Here is a 24,629-nt window from a genome sequence, read left to right as displayed (position 1 = left end):
CATAGATTCTTACAAAAATACCGTCTCAAAGATACCCACAGAATTCCAAGAGATTAATATTCGGAATCCCATTCCCACCCCAATTCTAGAGTTTTTAACAGATTCCTAATATTTCTGCAATATTCCTAGAATGGTATTTAAATTTTCAGAATTATCATAAAAAATCCGACATCCCTATCGGAATCTCAAAGTTCCTACAGGAATTCCGGAATTCAAAAGGAAATCTGAGACGTCAGAATTTACACGTAAAATTCAGAATTACTTTATCAATATCTGAATTCCTACCGACATCCTAAAATTCCTAGAAAATAACATAATTATCGTAATGCCAGAATTCACACGGATATTACAAATTGCTACTGCCGGTAATCTTACCGGAATCTCAGAATAGGCGGAGCGAAAGTTTTCGTAACCTCAGAATTCCTTTGCAAAACTCAAAATACCTTCCGATATATCAAAACTCATATCGTTTTCCCATGATTGTTACTCAAAAGTAAATTATTCCATTCAATTCCGCAAACTCAAAGCATGTGTAGCAACCTCTGAAGCTAACTACCAGTAGCTTTGTAGTAAATGCTACCTTTATTCATAGCAATGCGTTGTTTGTAGTATGTTCGAAAGGTGTAGAAAGGAAAATGACACAAACATGTTCCACTCGTGTTCCACATATAGCGTTTACTACCGAGAATGTAGTAAACTCAACTTTACTACATTTTATTCATACGGCCCATTGTTTTGAACAGTTCACTGTATGGTATATGAGATTTTTGCAATATAATGTATGGGTGGTTAAGTATCGTAACAATACAAATACAGATATTTTCTCATACAAACATTTTGAAAATACAATACGATATATTGTTCATGTATTGTCTTGATAAGCAATTCGTGTATTGTTGTACAATACAAAAACAATTCAACAAACTGTATCATGGTTGCATTCGTCGTTACAGCTAATGTCAAGTGACTTGTAAAAACTACTTATTTTTACTTTTTGAATATATTCCACCCAACATTTCTTGCTTTTTGAACTTGTTTTGTTTATTTCTTTCAGCAAAGCTACATAGAAAAAAGCAACAGTTGTTTTACGCGAAAATAGGAATTTGACTAAAATTGTAAAATATAAAACCAATTGAAAACAATACAATGTTCTGTTACAATATATTATATTGTTTTTGAATTGTATATCCAAACATGAATAATATTGCTTCGACATTCAATTACAATACGCTGTATTGTATCCAATACTTTATATTGTACATTAATGGTTTATTCCATTCACAGAATGATACGTTTTTATCCGGGCAATTAAAGTTGTCCGGTTTATTCACAAATTTCATAACGCCGAAAATGAGCATTTTCGATACCCATCCACCCCCTCGTAACGGTTTTTGTATGAACATTTTACAAAATTTGTATGAAGTGTAACATCACGATTACACCCACCCACCCCCTTAAGCGTTTATGAAATATGTGAATAGGCCCTTATTTAAAAACAACAAAAATTTTAGTTTGATTTTCAACAAACGAATTTGTTTGTTTCAGACTTTTTTTTCTCGGTGCTGATATTGCGTTGGCGAAAGTATACCTTATATTAAATCAAGGTACTTTGGCCCATGGCCACCGCGAAGAAAAAAAGCCTCATCAAAAAAGTGACCGTTGGTTCTTCAACTTCTTGCGAAATTTTTTTCGCAATCACAAGCAAACGAACAAAAAAACGTGAAATTCAGTGGAAATGGGCGTCACCGGTCTGGTAACGTATCTCACGGACAACGGTTGCTACCGTGAAGTGAACATTCTGGACGAGATCCGAACGAGTCGTCAGTAAGTATTTCCCTGGGGGTGGAAAGGTATCGGAAGATGGATTACGCAGGGCTGGTAGCAGGTTTCATTTTAAATATGTATTTACTTGGTTTTATGGAACTAGCACAACCCGTTCTAAATCAACCACAGCTCGATTCAGTTTCGACCGAAGGTCTCCTTTAATAGCAAAATGATATCAAAAGTCGCTTTTCTATTCGCCCATGAATCCTGATGCAAAACTGTACAGTGACTCAAACTCATATTCGTACAGGGCACTAATTCGCTTCAAGTCGTTGAAAAACTTTAGCATGACATTTGAAAAGGGCCTAACTGCAAAATGTCAACGAACTTGATTTGACAATATTTGTATCAATATGGTCCTGAAGCCTTGTCCCAATTTTAAATACCAAACGCTTACGTTAAGGGGTCATGCACAAATTACGTCACGCTCCAAGGGGGGGGGGGGGGAGGGGGTCAAGCCAAGCGTGACAAACCATACAAAATTTTCGGAGGACTCATACAAAAAAACGTGACAAAGGGGGGGGGGGGGAGGTGGTCGAAAAAGTCTAAATTTTGCATGACATAATTTGTGTACCGTCCCTAAGGCCCAGAAACACATTGTGCCGTATGAATAAAATGTAGTAAAGTTGACTTTACTCAGTGGTGATTCCCTAACCTCAAATCTACCTGTTCCACGATTAGAAATTCTCGAACTTCAGCAACAAATTTACATCTAAGGGATTGTTCAAATATTACGTAACGCAACAGGGGGAGGGAGGGGGTCTTACATTGTGTTACGGTCCATACAAAAATTTAAAATTTCCCATACAAAAGCTGTTACGTGGGGGAGGGAGGGGCTCTAAAATTGGAAAATTCTGCGTTACGTACTATTTGAATGAACCCTAATGGGTAGAGATTTGTTAGATAGGATGATTTTGATCATAAACTTTTTGGATTTACCGTGAGGGCCCCTAACTTTGCGCATTTTTACTAAAATCCACCAAAATCTGGTAAAATACTTAATTTTTTGTTTAAATTTGTTTATTCATATATTGCTACAATAGTAATAAAAACGTACGCGAAGAATTTTCTTGCCAAACTTTTATTACTTTAATAAAAAATAAAATAGCTTTAAGGTGATTATAAAACGAAGCCAAACTTTGAATTTCTAAGAGCACAAGACGAGAGAAACTGACAACAGTTCGCGTTTAAAACCAATCAAATTGCTTACTTGCTGGTGGGGACCAATGGGATAAATTTTCTACGCGAAGCGCTGTTTCGTTTTCAAGTCTTGTGCTCTTAAAAATTTGAAGTGTGGCTTCGTTCTATAATCACCTTAAAAATGTTGAAAAACGTCCAAATTGACTGCCCGTTAGCAAAAATGCTAAGGGAGTACATCATCACTTAAGTCATTTGAAGCAAGTTAAAGAGAACATATTTCAGATTTTTAGTACGTAGGTGTTGCGAAAATTATGAGCAACGCAAATATTTTACTCGGGTACCGCAGGCACCCGACGCCGAACTTGTCGTCGCAGCCACGTGAGCAGGTTGCCGTGGCAACGGCGCACCCGCGATCGTAGCAAGCGGGAAAAAATTCAAACTGAAAATCAGAAGTGAAAAAATTATTCGAGAAGAAGGAAGCATTTTTGTGTAGCAAGGAAGCAATTGTAAAACTTTTTTAAAATAGTTAATAAAATTAGTTAAATAGTCAGTTTAAATGAGTTTTTAGTTCATATCTACGCAAATTAGTTATCCGAGTGGGATTGAGTGGTTTGTTCCGTGGAAGTGTTTCGCTTGAGTCACGTGTTTGAAGTGCTGCATATCGTGGAACCTGGCTGGAGCCAAAACTGGTGCTCCTCTCCCCCAAAAAGCAGTTACTTCTGTCCGTCTTCAGGTGAGCCTACTGTCGGTCGATTCCGAACGAGCCACGCTGTAACATTTGGTCCTTCTGTCCGTCTACAGGTGAGCCTACTGTCGGTCGATTCCGAACGAGCCACGCTGTAACATTTGGTCCTTCTGTACGTCTACAGGTGAGCCTACTGTCGGTCGATTCCGAACGAGCCACGCTGTAACATTTGGTCCTTCGAATGCCTACGAACGGTTTATATGGAACCACAGGTACGTCGCTCTGGAAGAACGAATAAAGGTGTAGTTCCTAAGCGTTTAGATAATTACGTAGTAGAATTTCCGAAGCAAAGTAGTATGCTTCGTACTCCACCCAACCACCCCCACGGGGGGGAAAACGTTCCTGCTCAGCAAGGTACGGCGCCGGAAAACAAATCTGTCGTTTCCGGTGTATCGAAATCTGCCAAATCCCAATTGCGATCAAAAGGATCGCGGACCTCACGGAGCAGCAACACTGACAGCCAACTTAAGCTTCTGGATCTGGAGGAGCAGAATGAGGAGGCTGAATTGCAAGCGTCCATCGAACGCGACAGGATCGTTGCTGAGAAGCAATTGGCCGAGCTGCAAATCCAACATGACCTGGCACTGAAGACCGAACAGAGGAAAACGGAATTCTTGAAGCGGCAACGAGAGCGTGAGTTGAAGAAGTTTGAGCTGCAGTCCCGTTCAAGTCGTGGGTCTACTACTACGAGCAGATCAAGTGCGTGTACTAGTACGTCGAAACGCATTGTAGATTGGCTTGCCGATACGAAAAAGGTAAGACCAACTAGCATGTTAGTTGAATCGTCGCCCTGGATGGATCATCAATTTTCGCGAGATCCAGACACGCCGGCGCCCAATGTGTGGTATCCATCTGCACCCAGCAAGCGCAACCCATCGGCACCTACTATGAAGAATGCAACGGCAGGACGTGGAAACAATTGGTCGCCAACCGGCGGCGAGCCAAATATGGCAGCGATCGGTGCGAGGAACGCGTCGGTTCTCGAACCGGCTGTGAACGAGGTTCTGTCGCAAGCGTTTAGAGCGTTGCAAAGCAGAAACATGAGGGATCTGCCCCCTTTCTCCGGCGACGTGATGGAGTGGACAGTTTTTGAAAATGAGTTCAGAACATCCACTGAGGAGTTTCAGTTGTCAGATCGCGATAATCTGAGACGACTGAACAAAGCGCTTCATGGAAAGGCGCGAAAAACCGTGGAATCGTTGCTTTCATCTCCTAAGAATGTGGAGCAGATTCTGCGAATGCTGAAGTCAAACTTTGGTCGAACTGAGTGGGTGGTTGCCAACCGACTAGAAACACTGAGAAACCTGGATTACGTGAAAGAGGGAAACATCGAGTCCTTCCGTGCCTTTTACAATGCGGTAATTGGTACCAAGGTAGCGATGACCAACGCGAGGGCCAACAACTATCTTATGAATCCCGAACTCATCTCTCACCTGGCTGAAAAACTTCCTGCTTTCAGTAAACAGATGTGGGTTCGGCATAAGGCCGCTCTGATAAAGGAAGGCATTGCTATTGAGTTCGACACTTTCTCTCGTTGGTTGGAGGAAGAGATGGACAACCAACTTGCGAGTCTAAATCCTGTTTTCAGTGTCAAGAAACCCAGCTATCAGCAGAAGCAGAAGCCGATGGTTCTGAACGTCAACCGTCGCGACGACGAAGCAACGAAGAAGTGTCCCCTGTGCTCGGCAAGTTCTCACTCTGGCCTGGAGAAGTGCGAGCAATTCCGGAAATTATCGGTTGGTCAACGTCGATCCGCAGCAAACTCTTGCAAGGTTTGTTACATCTGTCTGAAGTCGGACCATGCACGAAAGAACTGCAAAGCTGATAGAAAGTGCTCCATCTGCAACAAGAATCATCACGAACTGGTCCATTCCGAGGAACCAACAAGGAAATCTGGATTCAACCGTCCGGACGTGCAGAACAACCGCGAGAACGTGTGCAACGTCAACGGTAGAAACATGAACACGCTGCTTCGAGTAGGAAAGGTGAGAATCCATGGTCCACGAGGAGTCGAGGAAGTTTTTGCGCTGTTTGATGAAGGTTCGTCACTGTCGATGATGGATGCTGCCGTTGCTGAAAGCATCGGTCTGCGAGGACCGATCGCCCCCGTGAGCTATCGTTGGACGAATGGTATCCTACACAAGGAGGAGCAGTCAATGATGCTGTCGTTCCGCATTTCTGGACCTTCGGAGCAAGCAAAACTGTACGAAGTGAGCAACATCCAAACAGTAGAGAATATTGCACTGCCAGCGGTAAAATTCGATATGGCGAAGGTAAGGCAGCTATATCCTATGCTCGATGAGAACAAGCTAGCGGCGATTCAAGATGCATGTCCCTGTATGCTAATTGGATCGAATAACGCAGGTCTGATTGTGCCTCTGAAGACGGTGCAATACTCGCTTGACGGCTTGCAGCTGACTCGATGCCATCTAGGATGGACAATCCACGGAGTAGTCGACCCGACTATTGTAGGATCGACCAACCATCACGCATTCCTGTGCTCTGACAACGATGATAACGAGCTTACTGATCTTGTGAAGCAGATGTACAAGGTTGAAGACTTCGGGATTACTGGCCAGTCGGTGAAAATAGCCGACGAAGATCAACGTGCATTGGACATCATGCACCGTTCGATTAGACGATGTGGTGAACGTTTTGAAGTTGGTCAGATTTATAAATACAACAACTTTGTCTTCCCGGATAGCAAACCTCAAGCCTTGAGGCGTCTCCAAATCATCGAGAAAAAGATGGACTCCAATCCTGAGTTTGCTGATCGTTACTGCGCGAAGATTCAGGATTATGTCGATAAGGGATACGCTAGGCAGTTAGAGCTAGAGGAGCTAGCTGAAACACCGAACACCTGGTACCTGCCTCACTTCAGCGTGGCGACCGATGAAAAGTTTCGATTGGTCATGGACGCCAAAGCAAAGTCGCACGGGTTTTCTCTGAACGATTTGCTACTGAAGGGTCCGGATTTCGTTCCTCCGTTGATTGCGATCCTGATACGGGCCAGAATGAAGAAAATTGCCTTCGTTGCGGACATAAGGGAAATGTTCCATCAAGTCCTCATTCGTAGAGAAGATCAAGATTCCCAACGTTTCTTGTGGCGCGGTATGAACCGCACGGATCCTCCCAACGTGTACGTGATGCAAGTGATGATATTCGGTGCTGTTTCGTCTCCATCAATGGCACAGTTCATAAAAAACTTCAATGCGAAGGAACTGGACGAAAAATATCCAAGCGTTGAACGAGCTGTCGTCAAGCAGCATTACGTTGATGATTATTTCGACTGTGCAGATACCGAGGAAGCCGCCATCGAACTGGTTCAGCGTGTGATCGAGGTGCACGATAAAGGTGGATTCAAACTGGTGAAATTTTCGTCCAATTCGAAAGCCGTGTTAGATTCTCTCGATGTTGAAATTGTAGCGGAGATGCAGAGTGATGTCCGTGTGCTTGGAATCCGGTGGGACCTGCAGTCCGATGAGTTTGTATTTCCACTTAACTTCCCAAAACTGGACCAGCGATTCCGATCTGGCGAAGCGGTGCCAACGAAGCGAGAACTGTTGAAGTTTATGATGGGCATCTTTGATCCGCTGTGTTTGCTCAGTCCGATCACGATTCAGCTGAAACTCATATTTCAAGAGCTGTGGCGTCTACAGTCTGGATGGGACGACGAAATTCCTGACGGTCTGGTGCCACGATGGATGGAATGGCTGAACGAAACCGCAAGACTGGGAGAAATTCGATTGCCAAGGTATTACTACCCAGCGATTCCATCGTTTGGTGATGTCGAACTGCACGCTTTCTGTGACGCGAGCGATAAGGCTTATGCCTGCGTGGTCTACATGGTTCACCGTCGGAAGGGCAAATCACACGTTGCCCTAGTGTATGCGAAATCAAGAGTAGCGCCCCTGAAGTCGCAGACTGTTCCGCGACTAGAGCTACAAGGATGTGTCCTGGCAAGCCAGATGATAAGTGTGCTTCAAACGGAGATGATGGTGGACATTACCAAAGTGTACTTTTGGACCGCTTCGAAGATCTGCCTAGACTGGCTGAGCACGAACCAGAAGCTGACGGCGTACGTCGGTGCTCGAGTGATGAAGATTAAAGAGAATGGTCATGGAGTTGATTTGTGGCACTGGATTCCGTCGCAGCTGAACGTGGCTGACTTGGCAACGAAGTTTTCAAAATTTGGCGACATGCAGGAATGGTTGCGAGGTCCAGATTTCCTCTATCGTGAAAATGCTCACTGGTCTGTTGATGAACCGCTACAGATGTCCTCTACGGAGTTAGCGAATTTCCATAGCGAGCTAGAGTGCAAGGATATACCCATGGCCGATCCGCTGTGTTGCGCAGCGTTCGAAGAGAAAATACTTGATCTTCCTGACATTGCCAGATTCTCTGACTTTAACCGGCTGATCAGATCAACTGCGTACTATCTAAAAATGAGAAAGCTGTTAGTATTGCCGAGACACGAAAAACCTAAGCGACTGATGATAACCGTACGAGACATGGAAGATGCTAGAAGAGCTTGGTATGAGAAAGTACAGTCAGACGTTTTCGGGGATGAACTGTGCAGCCTGAAGAAGTCAGGCTACGTGAAGAGTGGCAGTCGCCTAAAAACATATTCGCCGTTTCTCCATAACGGGATCATCCGTATGCGAGGTCGCATTCAAGACAACAGCAAATCGTTCGAAGTGAACAATCCGGTGATTCTTCCGGATAACCATCCGTTTTCAACACTGCTGATTCGTGTGTACCACATTGCCAACGCTCACCAAGGTACGGAAACCATAATCAACAGCATCAAAGAACGCCATCGTATACTGAAAATTCGTTCGCAAGTCAAGAAGTATGCGATGTCCTGTGTGAAGTGTAAAGAGCTGAGAGCAAAACCTACCGTTCCCCAGATGGGAATGCTACCGCCGGAGCGAACAACACCGTTCGTGTATCCATTCACCTGTACCGGCATAGACTATTTCGGGCCGCTGTCTGTGAAGGTCGGCCGTCGTGTGGAAAAAAGATGGGTTGTACTGTTCACGTGTATGACGTCAAGAGCGGTACATCTGGAGGTGGTGCCATCCCTCGATACAAACAGCTGTATAATGGCAATACGATGCTTCATGTCCGTCCGTGGACTGCCGCAGTGCATCATGACCGACAACGGCACCAACTTCACCGGTGCTGATCAAGAAATCAAGACGCTTGTGAAGACATTGGACCAGCCGCAGATTGAGGAGTCACTGAGCGTCAGAGGTGTGGAATGGAAGTTCATACCCCCTGGTGCTCCCCATTTTGGAGGATGCTGGGAGAGACTAGTGCGTTCTGTTAAAACCGCGCTTCGTGCTATGTTAAACGATCGACATCCCACAGACCTGGTGCTTCGGACAGCTTTGTGTGAGGCAATGAACACCGTCAACAATCGACCGTTGACACACGTTACTGATGACCCTCTGGATCCGGAACCACTGACGCCGAACATGCTGTTGTTAGGACGGAACAACGTGATCCAATTCGACCATGATTTCGATGAACGAGATCTAGATTGTCGTGCAGCCTACAAGCATTCCCAGATTTATGCGGATCGTTTTTGGCGTAGGTGGGTAGCAGCTTATCGTCCGGAGCTGATCCGGAGCCGCAAATGGCCCGACAACAGGATGTACCATGAGTTTAAGGTTGGTGACTTGGTGATGCTGGTAGACGAGACTTTGCATCGTGGCAACTGGCCAAAAGGCGTAGTAGAGCGAGTTTACCGGGGCCCTGACGACAAGATAAGAACAGTGGACGTCCGAACATCGAAGTCAACGTACAAGAGACCGGTCAGCAAGATTGTATTGTTGCATCCCATCAGCTCGAAGTCTGGTCCGGAGAATGTTGCGAACATTATGAGCAACGCAAATATTTTACTCGGGTACCGCAGGCACCCGACGCCGAACTTGTCGTCGCAGCCACGTGAGCAGGTTGCCGTGGCAACGGCCCGCGCAAGGAAAAATTCAAACTGAAAATGGGCTTTGTTTTGTGGGTTATGTTCTGTTATTTCCTCTACGAGAAAGAATGGTGATCAAATTCTTTCTATTGATGTTTCATTTGGTGAGGAAAGGAAATCAATCGCCGAAGAGAATTCTTTCTATTCGCAATAATTGGGCCAATAGTAATGTTAATACACACAGTGGCTTCGTTTATAAGGAACTTTTATCCTACCTTATTACATCAGCAGCTTTAGCACAGGACACCAACGCGCCAGGCATCCAGCACACCATCATCCTAGTTGTGGGTTCGAATCCTGATTCCAACAAAAAAAAATCATTAAGCTGGTAAAGAAAACCATTGAAAGGTAGTCAATGGATTCGTTGTTTGTTTATTTTTAACGCAAGCCCTAAACATACATTATTTTAAGCTAATATACATCATGAACCCTAAATATACAAACATAAATGCTTTAGTACGGCTTGTGCATTAAAACTGCTTTACCAAGTATTGCATTAATTTGGTTGTTGTGGGGCTCTTTCCCACTTTAATTATGCTTTATAAAGCTCTTAAAGGTTATGTCACTTTAAAACAAAATCTGATAGCGCACTATAGAGCAAACATAAAGTATGCATATATAGCTTCGTGGTTACTTGGGGTATGGGGCCTTCACGGTATAATCTAAATTTGTCGAAATAGTCATTTTTAAAGTCGTACACACTTAGAAAATTTCACCGACTCCGGTAATTTTTTTTACCGAAATATAAACCGCTGAGCGATCAGTAATGCTTTCGGTAAAGTTAAGAATCACCGAACAATCAGTAATTTAAACCAAAACGCAGCTGTCAAAATATTACAAACTGTTCGGTAATGGTTACCGAGCGAATTGTAAGATTATTACCGAACATATTGTTATCATCAGTAGGCAGTCTATATTCCTCCGGACGATTGAAAAACAAAAAAAAATAATGAAATTCATTTTGATAGTCGATATACATTTATTTCGGTTCCGTTTCTTTGTCTATAAAATTATAGAAATGTATGGACATTTGGTATGTTCTTCCACAGCCACAATGTTCTAAAGCACAGCAGGATTATGGAATCGCTTCATTTTTCCGAACATCCTTATACGTGACGTTGTAATTCGGAACGTGATTTGGCTCTTGCATCCTATAACGAAAACATTTTACATTTAAAATAAGCTGTTCAATGAAAATCCACAGGCCATACTTACGGACAAGTACCAGACAAAATGTGCTGCATTAGTTTTTTCAAAAACAGTATCTACGTTCAAAACAAAGAATTAAAAAATAGCATCGAAGACAAACCAAAGCGTCGATTCGCACTTCAAAACAAATATGGCGACATGATTGCTGATCTCGAAAATGTTAAATTACCAAGTGTTCGGTAAACCATTGTAGCACTATGTACCGAAGTACGGTTAAATATTACAGTCTACGGGTAATCTATACTCTGTACTGTTTTTTCAATAAACGTAACGACGATGTCGGTAAAAGAAGATGAATATATTTTCTATCTCCTTATCTTTTCAAGTTTTTTCGGTAATTTCGATTGCCCCCGTTTCATTGTTGTGAGAGGTCGCATGCTCACTACATGCGGAGGGGACACGTCCCCCGACAATATTATAGAGAGAATGTGTGCGGATGCCGAGTGCTGGAATGCAGTAACTACGGCTGTCACTCACATTATGTTAGAATTGCAGCGTCTATGGCGCGCCGACCAAGAGTTGGCTGCAGAGGATTAGCCCTGCCGAGGCTGGTCCCTTGTAACATTGTTTAAGTCGGCTTTTTTTTTTGTTTTTTACAAGGGGGAAATCTGCAAACAGATCCCCTGAGAAGATAACTCAGGGAATGCGGGGATGACGCACCAACGACGACCCGCTAAAACCAGCCTATGCACTGTGCATGAGCAATTCATTTAGAATTGTTCAAGTGGTGAACAGTGCATCGACATGACCCTTGGACTCAGACCCTCATCTCCCCGGAACCACCTTACGGTATTTCTTCGGGAAGGGACCAGTGCATATAGCACAACACGTGTAGCAGAAGTAGCCTAGGCAAACTGCTTCTCCTAGCCGACTTAAACAATGTTACAAGGGACCAGCCTCGGCAGGGCTAATCCTCTGCAGCCAACTCTTGGTCGGCGCGCCATAGACGCTGCAATTCTAACATAATGTGAGTGACAGCCGTAGTTACTGCATTCCAGCACTCGGCATCCGCACACATTCTCTCTATAATATTGTCGGGGGACGTGTCCCCTCCGCATGTAGTGAGCATGCGACCTCTCACAACAATGAAACGGGGGCAATCGAACACGACATGCTCCGCTGTTTCCTCTACACCAGCACAATTGGGGCACGCAGGAGATTCTGAGTGCCCGAACCTATGCAGGTACTGTCTATAGCAACCATGTCCTGACAGAAACTGCGTCAGGGGCCCAGATAGCCGTAGCGGTAAACGCGCAGCTATTCAGCATGACCATGCTGAGGGTCGTGGGTTCGAATCCCACTGGTCGAGGATCTTTTCGTAAAGGAAATTTTCTCGATTCCCAGGGCATAGAGTATCTTCGTACCTGCCACAACATGCAAAAATGGTCAATCGGCAAAGAAAGCTCTCAGTTAATAACTGTGGAAGTGCTCATAAGAACACTAATCTGAGAAGCAGGCTTTGTCCCAGTTGGGACGTAACGCCAGAAAGAAGAAGAAGAAGATTGTTTGTGCGTTGGTGTTCGTGGCAGTTTGCTTGGGGACCTCTATAAAGGATCACTAGTGCGAGCCTACCCACTCTGTCATCGGTGGGCGTCGGGTGTGCTAACTGGTATAGCATAGCCTATGGGGCTCTGCCTGCACAAATCAAGGCGGGTCCACTGTATACTCTGGATACAGAGTAAAATACACACACCTTGGCACAAATCATGTTTACTTTCTCTTTCACTTTTTGTGAATTTGCTAACAACAATGCCATTAAAGTAAATCCAATACAGGAATGCAGTGCAGAGCCTCATAACGCCGTTTTCGGTAAACGTATTTCCCAGCGTGGGGGTTTATAGGGATGTTTGTGTAAACAACGCAGATTGGCCATGGCTAAGGGGTGCGTTGATATTAGCAGATTAGCAGTTTACCGGGAACATACCTTAGGTTCTATTCAACTACTTGGTCAAATATACGAAAAAATCACGTAGCTGTTACACGTGCCTTTGATGGAATGGTACAAGTTCATTTGTTCATTGGTTCATTCTTCATCAACTACGTTCCCCGTAAGAGCTACGTGAAAAGTGCGATGGAAAAAAACCACGTATGTTTCCACGTAACAATGAGGTTGGAATATTTTGAGTGTAGATGCTACATGTAGTAAAGTTCAACCACAGACAAACAGACGTAACACTCTCACCGATGTCCATCGACCACCTTTTTAACGGCCGATTCATATATATTGTAGGTGGCCAATCCACCACCCAGGTAACCAATAAGCATTTGAATAAGCCGTAAATAAGTCTTCTAATTGCATTCTATATGCTCACTGCCCTAATATAGCAGACAGATTGCTTAGCTGCCTTTAAATAGCAAATAAACTGCCATTCAAAAGTTTGCAACTGTAAATCAGCATTTCGAATGCACAACATTTTATGATTTCCGAGCATCTCAACTGCTTGTATACTGCCACGAAACTGCTAAGAGAGGCGAATATTTTTGAAAGCTACCAAACTGTCATAATTTACGCTGGCAAAAGTTCTTCCTTTCATGCCTTTTAAGAGAATTCACGAGAACATAATGTAATTACAGATAATAAAACAACATTAAAATAGAAGAGAGGACACTATAATAATGAATCACATAGAGCGAATCGAAAAACTTTTGTAATTACTTTGAAATGATGGTATGCAAAGGATTAATGCGAAATCCAGTGTTATATTCAAATTACTTTTCTGCATTGATACATTGATGTTCTTATTCCTGTAGCTTAATAAAAATAAAAACAAAAACGAGAAAACAATACGTAACTTTTTCCACGTTCATTTTTCACGATCGTCTAGAATGACGAGAAAGGGTATGTCGGTGGGCTACATGAGCGTCACTTTCATTCCCAAAAGTATCGATCAACCCAACATCATTCCTTCTCTCTTTTTCTACTATCCACTTATGATGGATCAAATCAAAAGAAGAAAAATCATTCTCATGTCAATATCTATTTCAATCGATCGCCCAAACTGCAAATGTTTGCGAAGCTGGAATGAAATCCATTAGCAGCAAAGTTTAAGTACTGCGAAAATTTTACGCGCATTACTGCTTCATCTATAGCTCATCCTGTAGGTGCACTACCAATCAGTACTCAACAATTGCAGGATCGTGGATTCGAATCCCAGTGGATTGACAAAAAAGATTACCAACATATATCAACTACTGAAGTGTTAGAAAAGAGACAGCAGCGATGATAAAGCGAAAACAAAAATAGAATTAAAAATGGACAGATAGGTGGTACAAAAGATGAAGGGAGGGCGGGAGAGATTAGAGAGCGAGAGATATTTTTGTTTTGCACTACGGAGACGTTACGATCTGGACGTTATCATTTTTGACAACCGGATACGAAATTTCTGAAGGTCTAGCATTTAAGCAGCCGTATATCGGGCCAAAACCTGTATTTTGATAGTTCTAAGTGTTACGTCTGTTTCTCTGTGGTTCAACGATTCTTATTCATACCGCCCACTGTCTGTTAATGTTTTGAAATACCCCATCTATCGTCAATCTGATTACAGTACAGGTGATTTTGTTCTATTCTCTATATCCTTTCTGATGGTGTTCTTGTGGTCTATTACGGCCATTACCTTTCCCTGGCCCCTGTTTTGAACTGACTGGCGCTCTTATTGCCCCACCAAAATGCTGCAAAATGAAAACCTATTTTCTTCTGATTCCTGTTTGGTCTCTTTTGGTTTCCTGTATTTGGTCTCGTCTTTTGAAACATAATGTACCTAAAGTTCCTATTATTAAGACCATCAATCGCTACCTGCCTTGATTACGGAGTTTTCCCTCTCGCCTACCCACAGGAAGGAACCACTGGTAGTGATCGATCTGCTGACGGTGATTAGTTCGCTGAGTGGTCCGACGAATGAGCAGATCTACGGTTGCCGGAATCAGTTCGCCGAGTCGCATGCGGGTCAATTCTGCGACCGGATGATCAAGGCCGGAGCTCGGTTGGTGTTTTTTATCGACGGCATGCTCCAGGTGGAGAAGTATAGGCACTGGATCCAACGGCAGGAGAAGGTCTACGTGGAATGTCTGAAGAAGGTGGAGGATTCGAGTCGAGGATTCAAGCAGCGCAGTATTGGCGGCAATGTGACAAAGCATGCCTTCATTTCGGCGCTGGTGGCCGCGGCCAGGAACAAGGGAACCCTCAAAACGTCGTACGATGTGGAGTGCGATCGGGAGATGGCGGCGTATGCTAGGAAGCATAATGCCTTGGCGATAATTACCGGGGATTCGGACTTTTTGATTTTCGAGGGCAATTTCCGGATCTGGTCCAGTCTGGATCTGAATTTACGCCATATGAATACTAAGGAATGGAACCGAGGCAAACTGCTGAGCGCTTTGGGATTAAGCCAGAAACAAATGCCGTTCTTTGCTGCCATAGCAGGGAATGATCAGTTCAGAAAGCGGCCTGGTGGAATGCGCTCTCTGGAGAGCGTAGCGCGAAGGGTGCGTGAATTGAATTTGCTGCACCGAAGCACCAGGATTACTGAAGACCTGTGTGGGAAGATTTTCAACCAGGGGAATCATCAGTACTCCCATACGAGCAGTTTTGAGGTCGCAGTTAATTTTTATGATACGGTAAGCGCAGGTCTTGATACCTTAACCATTTGTCTGTGTTCTGGATTTAATATACATATTCGCATAAAGACTGGACTCGAAAAAAAATAAAACACATAAAAATGATCACCAAAAATTTCAAATCGGATACTTCTAAAATTTCCAGGGATTGAATATATTTGGCATAATGAATGGCATTTGAATGCTCGTACATTTCTTTCAACACTGCTCATGAGATTGTGGGCGACGCTTTGCCCATCTTTCTTACACAATTTCTCCCAATTTTTCTTCAAAGCTTCATCCGTTTCGAATGTTTTTCCGCTTTTCTTCAACTTCTTTTTCATTATCAACCAAAACTGTTCGATCGGACGAAGTTCTGGCGTATTTGGCGGGTTCGCCTCCTTCGGGACCACATTAAGGCCCTTCGCTTCGTACCAATCCATTACAGGCTTGGCGTAATAGCACGAAGCGAGATCCGACCAGAACAACGTGGGACCACGGTGAGAGCGGAGGAAGGGCAAGCAAGTGCTTCTGCAAGCATTCCCTTTCGACAAATCTGCCCGTTTTACCGTCCGCACTCGCAGATCGCCTGTCTCTTTCGGAACTTTTTCGGAACCTCCATGCTGGACGTACCGACAAAAAATTCGAGATCGGGGATTTGTTTGGTGTCCTCCTTGATGTATGTCTCGTCGTCCATGACAAGACAGCCTGGCTTGACCAGTCACTCACGGTACAGCTTCCGCGCACGCAATTTGGCCACCATGTTTTGCTTGACAATTCGGTTTGCCGGCTTCCTGACCTTAAAAACACGTCGCCCAGCCCGCTTCATGGTTTGCTGGACAAATCACTTCGACGAATTGATCTTTTTGGCCACGTCTCGGGTGGAAAGGTTTAGGTTATTCTTAAAGAACTGCGTTATCTCCCGCGACTTCCGTTTTCGGTTTTCGGCCGCTTCCAGAGCGCCGCTCGATGGAAACATCCTTACAACGCGGGACACGGTGGAATGGTGGATTCCAAGCCTTTTGCTGATCCATCTGTGCGACTGACCTGGATTATTTTTTATTTTTTTTTTCTTTGCTTTTGTCACTACGACTGGCTAAGACCAGGGTTGGCCCATCTCGCCTATCCATTGTTTCTATCAGTGTTGTCGGTTTATGTTGGTTTACGCTTGTTAGATTTGAATTTTTGCCTCGGTGAGGAAGCGGTGTATCTGTGTCATGCTGGCTTCGCTTTCTTCATTGAAGATTTTGCTTAGTGGTTCGCGGTATTCTAGTGTTGGATATTTGCTTCTGACGATGTTGAGCTTTGGACAGTCATACAGAATATGTTTGATGGATCCTATAACATTTCCCCGAATACCATTACCCCGAAAACCATCACCCCGAAAGTCAATACCCCGAATGGTCAAGTACCCCGAAAACCAATACCCCGAAAACCATTACCCCGAATAGTCCGTTACCCCGAATACCATTTCCCCGAATGGACCATAACCCCGAATTTTCTTGGCACGAAAAATTGAAGATCCGACAAATGAATCCCATATACCTATTTCATAGAATATTGATTTTCATTTGAATTCATGTTCTTCATGTTATCAAAGATTTTTATTATTCTTTTAATCAACAGCTATTCTTCATGAGCCAAGTGAGAACCCAAATTTTACTCACAGGCGTGTACTTGATTTTGTGAGAATGATTGTGTTCACAGCAATAAATCATTTTTCGAACTGATGATAATGCTGACATGTTAATATTAGAGACCTTTCCCGCCCTCTTTCAAAAGCGTTATATTATTCGGTAATGCATAATTATATTTTTATATTGCTGGAGGCAATGCGAGTTCAACATATTCTAAAATGTCATTAGACTATGGTTTGAAAAATGTCAGATGAAAATGATAACTGATATTAAACTGACCACTATTCCAAAAGTACATCGCTAAAGAACAGCCTATGATAAAAGAAGAAAAAACCACTGTTGAAAGCGTCAATAACTGTGATGCCAACAATCACTTTGCAAGTGCAACTTCCGAAAGAATAGCCGATAACTAAAAGAAGGACAAATCTCTTGTTGGAAATTGTAATACTGACAAGATGTAATACAGACAAGTAATACAGGGGCTTATTTTCATTTATTTTTTGAAGTCACTGTCAACTTTGAATTTCGCTCAAGACAATTTTGTCAGTCGATTTTTTTTACCGCTGTCGCTCAGACTTCAACTCAAACGGTACAACTCGAAAGAACAGCCTATAACTCTATGAAGAGAAAATCATTGATTAAAATTTTTACACTTCCATTATACAACCTCGAAAGAACAGCCGATGATTGAATAAAAAATCACTAATAGGAATAGTAGTAGTTACTAAGTCGAAAACTTTCAGGCTCAAATTCGCGAGCTTCCTTGAAGAATTTCTTGAAGTGCATCACTGATTTTCGGGGAAGTGTCGTATTAGGGGAACTTGTTTTCGGGGTAATTTACTATTCGGGGTAATGGTTTTCGGGGTAATGTGTCATTCGGGGTAACGTTACATTCGGGGTAATGGTTTTCGGGGTACTGGTTTTCGGGGAAATGGTTTTCGGGGTAATGGTATTCGGGGAAGTGTTATAGGACCGTTTGATGTCCTCTATTTCCTCACAGTTATCGCATAGGTCAGTGTCTTCCCATTTCCAGTGGTATCGCCTGTCCTTAGTGTTACGATGGAAAATAAGGCGGAGAATTATGACTCGTAACAAACAATAACTTTATTCAATAATTAACAATTAAACGAATTAAAATGTACATGCTCTGCACACAGGTGTACTGCTACTCGTATATGTACGAACTGATGACAGACTTCTTCGGTGACGTAGCAGTTGGCACTGCCGATAGGCGACAGTGTAGAAGAATGTCAGAGTCGGCGATAGGGGTGCCCAACACCTCCCCTGTTTAATAAAGCTGATACGGCTCGTAGCGGATCGGTGCACGTCGTTGCCTCGATGATCGTCGCTGAATAACTTCATCTAACTCAGGTTGCCTAACCGGAGTTCTCTGTCGACGTTGCTGCTGATCTGGTTGCATCAGGTTCCGTAGGAATTCCAACTGTAACTCGTTCAATCCATCAGGCTCAGTTGGCGGTTCTACTGCTTCTACAGCAGCTTCGGAGTTTGTTGGATTTAAACTCCACGTGTCGAGCAGAATATCGAGTGGAACATCTGGATTGGTTACTTCTGGGTTGCTTTTGCTGCCGTAGCGGTTTCGTAACTGGTTGCTGTGACAGCGGATGAGCCGTTTACGATCAGGCAGCCAAATGTTGTACATGACTTGCCCAATACGTTCCACTACTTCTCCTGGTATCCAGCTCCACTCGTTTCCGTGGTGTACTTGCGCATACACTTGTTCCTTGACATCAAAATACTTGGCTTTTGCTCCATGTTTTTCGTTGTACTGGCTGTCTTGTTTGGAGTTCACATCCTTGAAGAATTTGCTTGGTGGTTTCATGAGCTCAAACGATGTTCGAAGAGGTTTGCCGAAAAGAATCTCGGCAGGTGATTTTCCTCCTGGCGCATTTCGACTGGGTGTAGAGCGATAGCAGAGCAAGAAAGTGTCTATGGCTTGGTCTATATCTTCCCCTCCTGCTTGAATTTTCTTAATTGTCCTTTTGAAGGTATCGACAAACCTTTCGGCTAATCCATTGCTCTGTGGATGGAATGGAGCAATTTTCAGATGCATGATACCGTTGGACTCGCAAAATCTCTCAAATGCATCGCTGGTTAGTTGGGCTCCGTTGTCGGAAACTAAGACTTCCGGCATACCAAACCGGCTGAAGATTTTACGAAGAATAGCTATGGTGGCTGCTGTCGTGATTCGCTTTGTTGGAACTACCTCGGGCCATTTGGACAGTGCATCAACCAGCAGAAGATAGTAAGTATCGTTGACGGGACCTGCGAAGTCCACATGAACCCTCTGCCATGGCTTTTCAGGCACTGGCCATGATTGCAATTTAGTTTTGGTGTCTGTTTTGGCCACCGCTGCGCATTCATGACAATTTCGAACCAGAGCGGTGATGTGGTCGTCGATATTTGGCCAATAAACGAAATTTCGAGCTAAGGAGCGCATTCGTTCGATCCCCGGATGTCCCTTGTGCAGCTGCTGAAGCACATTTTGTTGCAGCTTCTTGGGGATAACCACTCGATCGCCGTACATCAGGACCTTCTGCGCTTCATACAGCGAATCTCGACGTGTGAAAAACTGTTGTACGCTTGAATGCTCACTGGTTGCTTCGGTAGGCCAGCCTTTCCTGATGAAGCTCGTAACTTTACGCAGTGCTTCGTCCTGTGCTGTCTCTTCCGCTATCATTTTGTATGAAACGGGAAGATGTTCGATGGACTGGCCTACAACATTGCAGATAACCTTTTCGATCTCGATGGACGCAATTACGAAATCCTCATCTGGCTTGATGTGAGAATTTATCAGGCGTGACAGAATATCTGCGTGACCAAAATGGTCCGTAGAAATATACTTGATTTGAAAGTCGTATAATAACATGGTGAGCGCCCATCTCTGTAGCCGGTTGGCTGTGTATGGTGGAATACCTTGTTTCGATCCAAAAATAGCCAGCAGCGGTTTATGGTCGGTCTGGAGAGTGAAGCGTCTTCCATAGATCATTCGATGAAATTTGGTGACCGCGTAAACCAATCCCAACGCTTCCTTTTCAATTTGGCTGTATCGGGATTCTGCTGGTGTGAGGCTTCTTGATGCGTGATACACAGCCTTTTCGGAGCCGTCTGGAAATCGATGAGCTATGCGGGCGCCAATGCCCACATTTGATGCGTCGGCTGATACATCCAAACGAGGATTATACTATAATCATTATAGTGCGTCAGCATGAGAGGAGATTGCAAGATTTCCTTAAATCGATCAAACGACCGTTGGCACTCATCTGTCCATTCGAAACTGGTTCCTTGCTTCAAAAGTTCGTCCAGAGGGTGGCGAAGCTTTCGCATTTCTCGAATATACTTCCCGTAATAATTTATCGCACCTAAGTACGACCGCAGCGTCGAGACATCGCTAGGAGGTGGCATGTTCACTATCGCTTTCACCTTTTCAGGATCAGGGCGGATGGCCTCCTTATCTAGAAGTTGCCCCAGATAGTTCACTTGGCGCATGAAGAATCGACATTTATCGATCTTAACGGTGAACCCATATTCTTGAAGGCGTTCGAGTACTTTATATAGGTTCTTCCTATGTTCCTCCTCTGTGCGACCCCCAACGAGAACGTCGTCGAGGTATGGGCAAGTGCAGTCCAGCCCAGCTAACATCGCATCCATAATTTGTTGGAATGCACCCGGGGCGCTTTTGATACCGGGTGATAACCGGTTGAACTGGTAAAGGCCCTTATGCGTATTGATGTTGATCAACTTCCTGCTTTCGTCATCCACCTGGACCTGAAGGTACGCATCTGATAAATCGATATGGCTGAACACTGTACAGTTAGCCATTCGATTGAAAATATCCTCCGGGAGAGGCAATGGGTAATTGTTTGCCTCAAGTGCATTATTCAATCCGGTGGAAAAATCGGCGCAAATTCGAACGGTGCGATCTGGTTTACGCACCACCACAATTGGTGCGGCCCAATCTGCGTACGTTATTGGCGTGATGATACCTTTATCTTGCAGGCGTTTCAATTCATCTTCAACGACGGCCTCCATGTTGTACGAAACCGGTCGCTTTGGCTTGAATACCGGTTGAACGTCTTTTTTGAGCGACAAATGCACCTGCATCTTTGAGCACAACCCCAACTGATCGGTGAAAACGGTCGGGTACTTGGCTTTCAATGCAGCGACTTGGTGGTCTTCTTGCTTGGCGTCAACCAACTTGCAGAACGACGAGAATGGTACGTCCCACAGCCCAAACTTATCGAGTAGGTCTGAGCCTAGAACGTTAAGAGATAGATTAGTTCTACATACGTAACAGTTACCTTCTCTTTGATCGCCGCTGATGGAAATACAGGCACGGAACATAGCAGCGATTCCCAATTTATCGCCAGATGCGGTCTGAACTTCACAGTCCGGTGGCGATGTTTTCGGTGCTCCGATTTTGAGCCAGTTTTGTCTGGATATAATGGTGATATCAGAACCGAAGTCTAGTTGAAGGTTAACCGGAACTCCGTTGATGGTTTTCTCGACGTATCTTCTGCTCCGTGTGACGTTTTTCACGACGACAATCTTGCTTGAAGGTTTGTTCCGATTCGCTGGCTTTCCTTTTCCTGACTTTGGACGAAATTTTGACGAAAAACAGCTGCAATAGCCTCCCTTGTGGCCCGTTCTACCGCAATCTCGACACTTATGATCCTTGAAGTTGCAGTGGTTGGCAAAGTGCATGCCACCACAAGACCAACACGGTGTCTTCGGTGCCTGGTCTTTTGAACGGTTTGATTTATCCTTTCGATTTGGCTGAGAGTGCGTTCGAACGGCATTTGTTGCAGCCACGGCTGGCGTGGAGGGTTTTCCTCCAATGAGTACCGTATCCTGCTTCAAATTGATCAGACTCTTGCACTCTTCGACGATTTTCTCCAGGGTCATATCGCTGGTCTCGTTCATTCTCGAAAGAAGGCGCATTCGTATGTCCGAATCCTTAGGTGATTTGAGCCCACATACGAAGATAAGACATTTGAATTGATCTTCCTTTAGCTTTTGGAGCTTAAAATCAACACATGCTTTGTTGACTTTACACGAGTAACTGATAAAATCCTCATCTTCGTCCTTCGTCGTCTGAAGGCACTGATAACGTCGATGGAACGTAGATACCGGTGTACCGAAGATGGTCCTCAGTTTGGCTACAGTTTCCTCAAACGAAAACTCCTTCGACAGTTTGGGGAGGATGAATGACGTGTACCGTTCGTGCGCAGAAGGACTCAGTTTTCGCAGTAACAAGCGCACCTTGGCATCGTCCTCCAGCTGGGCGGCATCCTTCTCAAAAAGATCCGCATACCGTGAAAACCAAGCATCAAACGAGTAACCTTTTTCAAGGTCGTATGCAAATTCCGTGATATTCGTCGCTAAGGAATCCAATATCAACTCGTTGCGGTTTGCGTTTTGGATATTTCCTTCGATTGCCGCCACATGCTGCGACAGCTTTGTCATCAGCGCCTGCTGATTGCTGAGAATTTGCAAAATTGTGTCTTTGAATGGTTGTTCACCACTGCCGGCCAACGAAGATGGCGCCTGTGGCTGCGACATTCTCACACGCGGTTTTCGGCGGCGCGATACTTTCGACCCGAAATTCGATACTCCGCGAACTTCCGCAGACTCGTCGCCACTTTGTTACGATGGGAAATAAGGCGGAGAATTATGACTCGTAACAAACAATAACTTTATTCAATAATTAACAATTAAACGAATTAAAATGTACATGCTCTGCACACAGGTGTACCTACTGCTACTCGTATATGTACGAACTGATGACAGACTTCTTCGGTGACGTAGCAGTTGGCACTGCCGATAGGCGACAGTGTAGCAGAATGTCAGAGTCGGCGATAGGGGTGCCCAACACTTAGTGAGCATGTGGCCGGCGCGAATTCTGCTTAGGCATTTAACCTACCTCGCATTGATTGCTAAGTTTTTGAACCATACCGTTTTGAGTGGCAGATTTTGTATTTGGTTGTACCATAGCCCTTTTTCACGACTTGCTTCAGAGAAATAGCGTGTCCATTCTTCCCAGGTTTCTTCTTTGGCTATAAGCATGGCATCTCCCACTGTCAGCAAGTTGTAAGTAGTTTGATTACCGCAGGTGGCTCGGACCGCGGCCTGGTCAACTTTCTCGTTCCCTGTTATTCCACAGTGACTTGGTATCCATTGGATTCGGAAGCGGTTTGCTTCCTCCCGAAGTAAGAGCTCGACAATTTTCCAGGCGATGTAGTTGTTTTTCGATTCTTCTCGATTTTTTAGTACCGTAATCCGGGGTAACATTGATCAGCGGGGTAAAATTGATCGCAATGACCCTCTTCGTAAAAAGCTCGAATCAACATTTGTTGATGAAATATTTTCAATGCATGAATGGCGATTCTCTTTCTTCTAATCATGAGCTAATAAACAATAAGGTTTTTACAAAAATAAAGTTGTGTTCATGCGTAAATTTTTCAACTTTTGTAAACAATGATTTTCATGATTATGGATGACACCATAAAAGAATCATGTCTTACATGAGTTCTGTAAAAGATATGAGCAAGAGAAATACGGTTGTTACTAAAAATGACATCGCCGAAAACGACTCCGTTGTCAAAATTTTCATAAATATGTTCAATAAAACATAATTCACAAATTATTATAAAGCGTGAAGAATTTCCTTAGGAAATTGCATACATTTAGGCGTATTCCACAATTCAAGGTGTTTTTAGTTTTAAAATAACTCAAAAAGTAAATGACTTATAAGAGTTTGACCTTCATATTCGGCTTCAGGGACCATGATTTTAGTAAGTAATGATATTTTCAATATTACCGAACGATGTTTTCATGGTGTGATCAATGTTACCCCATATCAGCTAAATCAAAAACTCACTTAAAACATTTTTTTAAACATGCTTCAAACTTTCAGAAAACAAAATACAGTACATAAACACGAACAATGGGTGGCAGTACTTGTTTTAAAGATATAACATTTGCAACACACGCATTTTCAAATAAAATGTTTAAGAAATATTCAAAAAAATGATCAATGTTACCCCGGATTACGGTATAGAGCATGCACTAGCTGAGTCCGTCAGAATTACCACTTTGGAGTAGCGTTTTTGCAATCCCCACTCTATTGCGGCATGTATGGCCATCAACTCCGCGTTCGTAATGGTGACTTTGGGGTTTACTTTTTCAGCCTTCGTGATGTTACTTTTTTCATCAAAAAATGCGATTGCGGTTCCATTATCCGTTTTGCTGCCATCGGTGAATATCCTTACATGGTCTTGGTAATCCGTGTCCATGGATTGTAGAAAGATCTGCTTCCATTGTTGTTTCAGCACATTTTCCTTCTTCCCTTGATTTTTGGCTAAGGTATTCTTGATTTTCCTGTGTATGCTGCATTCACCTACGATCCTCGGTCTGAGTTTCCATGACATCTGCTCAGCTTTTGGGTGAACTTGGTAGGCTACGTCGATGTGTTTGT

At 43.8% G+C, this 24,629-nt stretch overlaps 1 protein-coding gene across 1 annotated transcript in view; it reads left to right on the top strand.

Annotated features, from left to right (window-relative positions):
* Nucleotides 1-1,612: 1,612 nt before the first annotated feature.
* The window catches only part of LOC5566361, a 34,960-nt gene continuing 11,943 nt past the window's right edge, over nucleotides 1,613-24,629 (top strand). Inside the window, exons 1-2 of the mRNA XM_021839205.1 lie at nucleotides 1,613-1,824; nucleotides 14,738-15,518. Of these exons, the coding sequence (XP_021694897.1) occupies nucleotides 1,736-1,824; nucleotides 14,738-15,518 (870 nt within the window). The 5' untranslated portion in view covers nucleotides 1,613-1,735. The remainder of the gene's footprint in view (nucleotides 1,825-14,737; nucleotides 15,519-24,629) is intronic.

Source organism: Aedes aegypti, chromosome 1 (assembly GCF_002204515.2).
Source record: "Aedes aegypti strain LVP_AGWG chromosome 1, AaegL5.0 Primary Assembly, whole genome shotgun sequence".
NCBI lineage: Eukaryota > Metazoa > Arthropoda > Insecta > Diptera > Culicidae > Aedes > Aedes aegypti.
The sequence above is the reverse complement of the archived record's forward strand: the minus strand, read 5'-3'. Positions and strand labels throughout refer to the sequence as shown.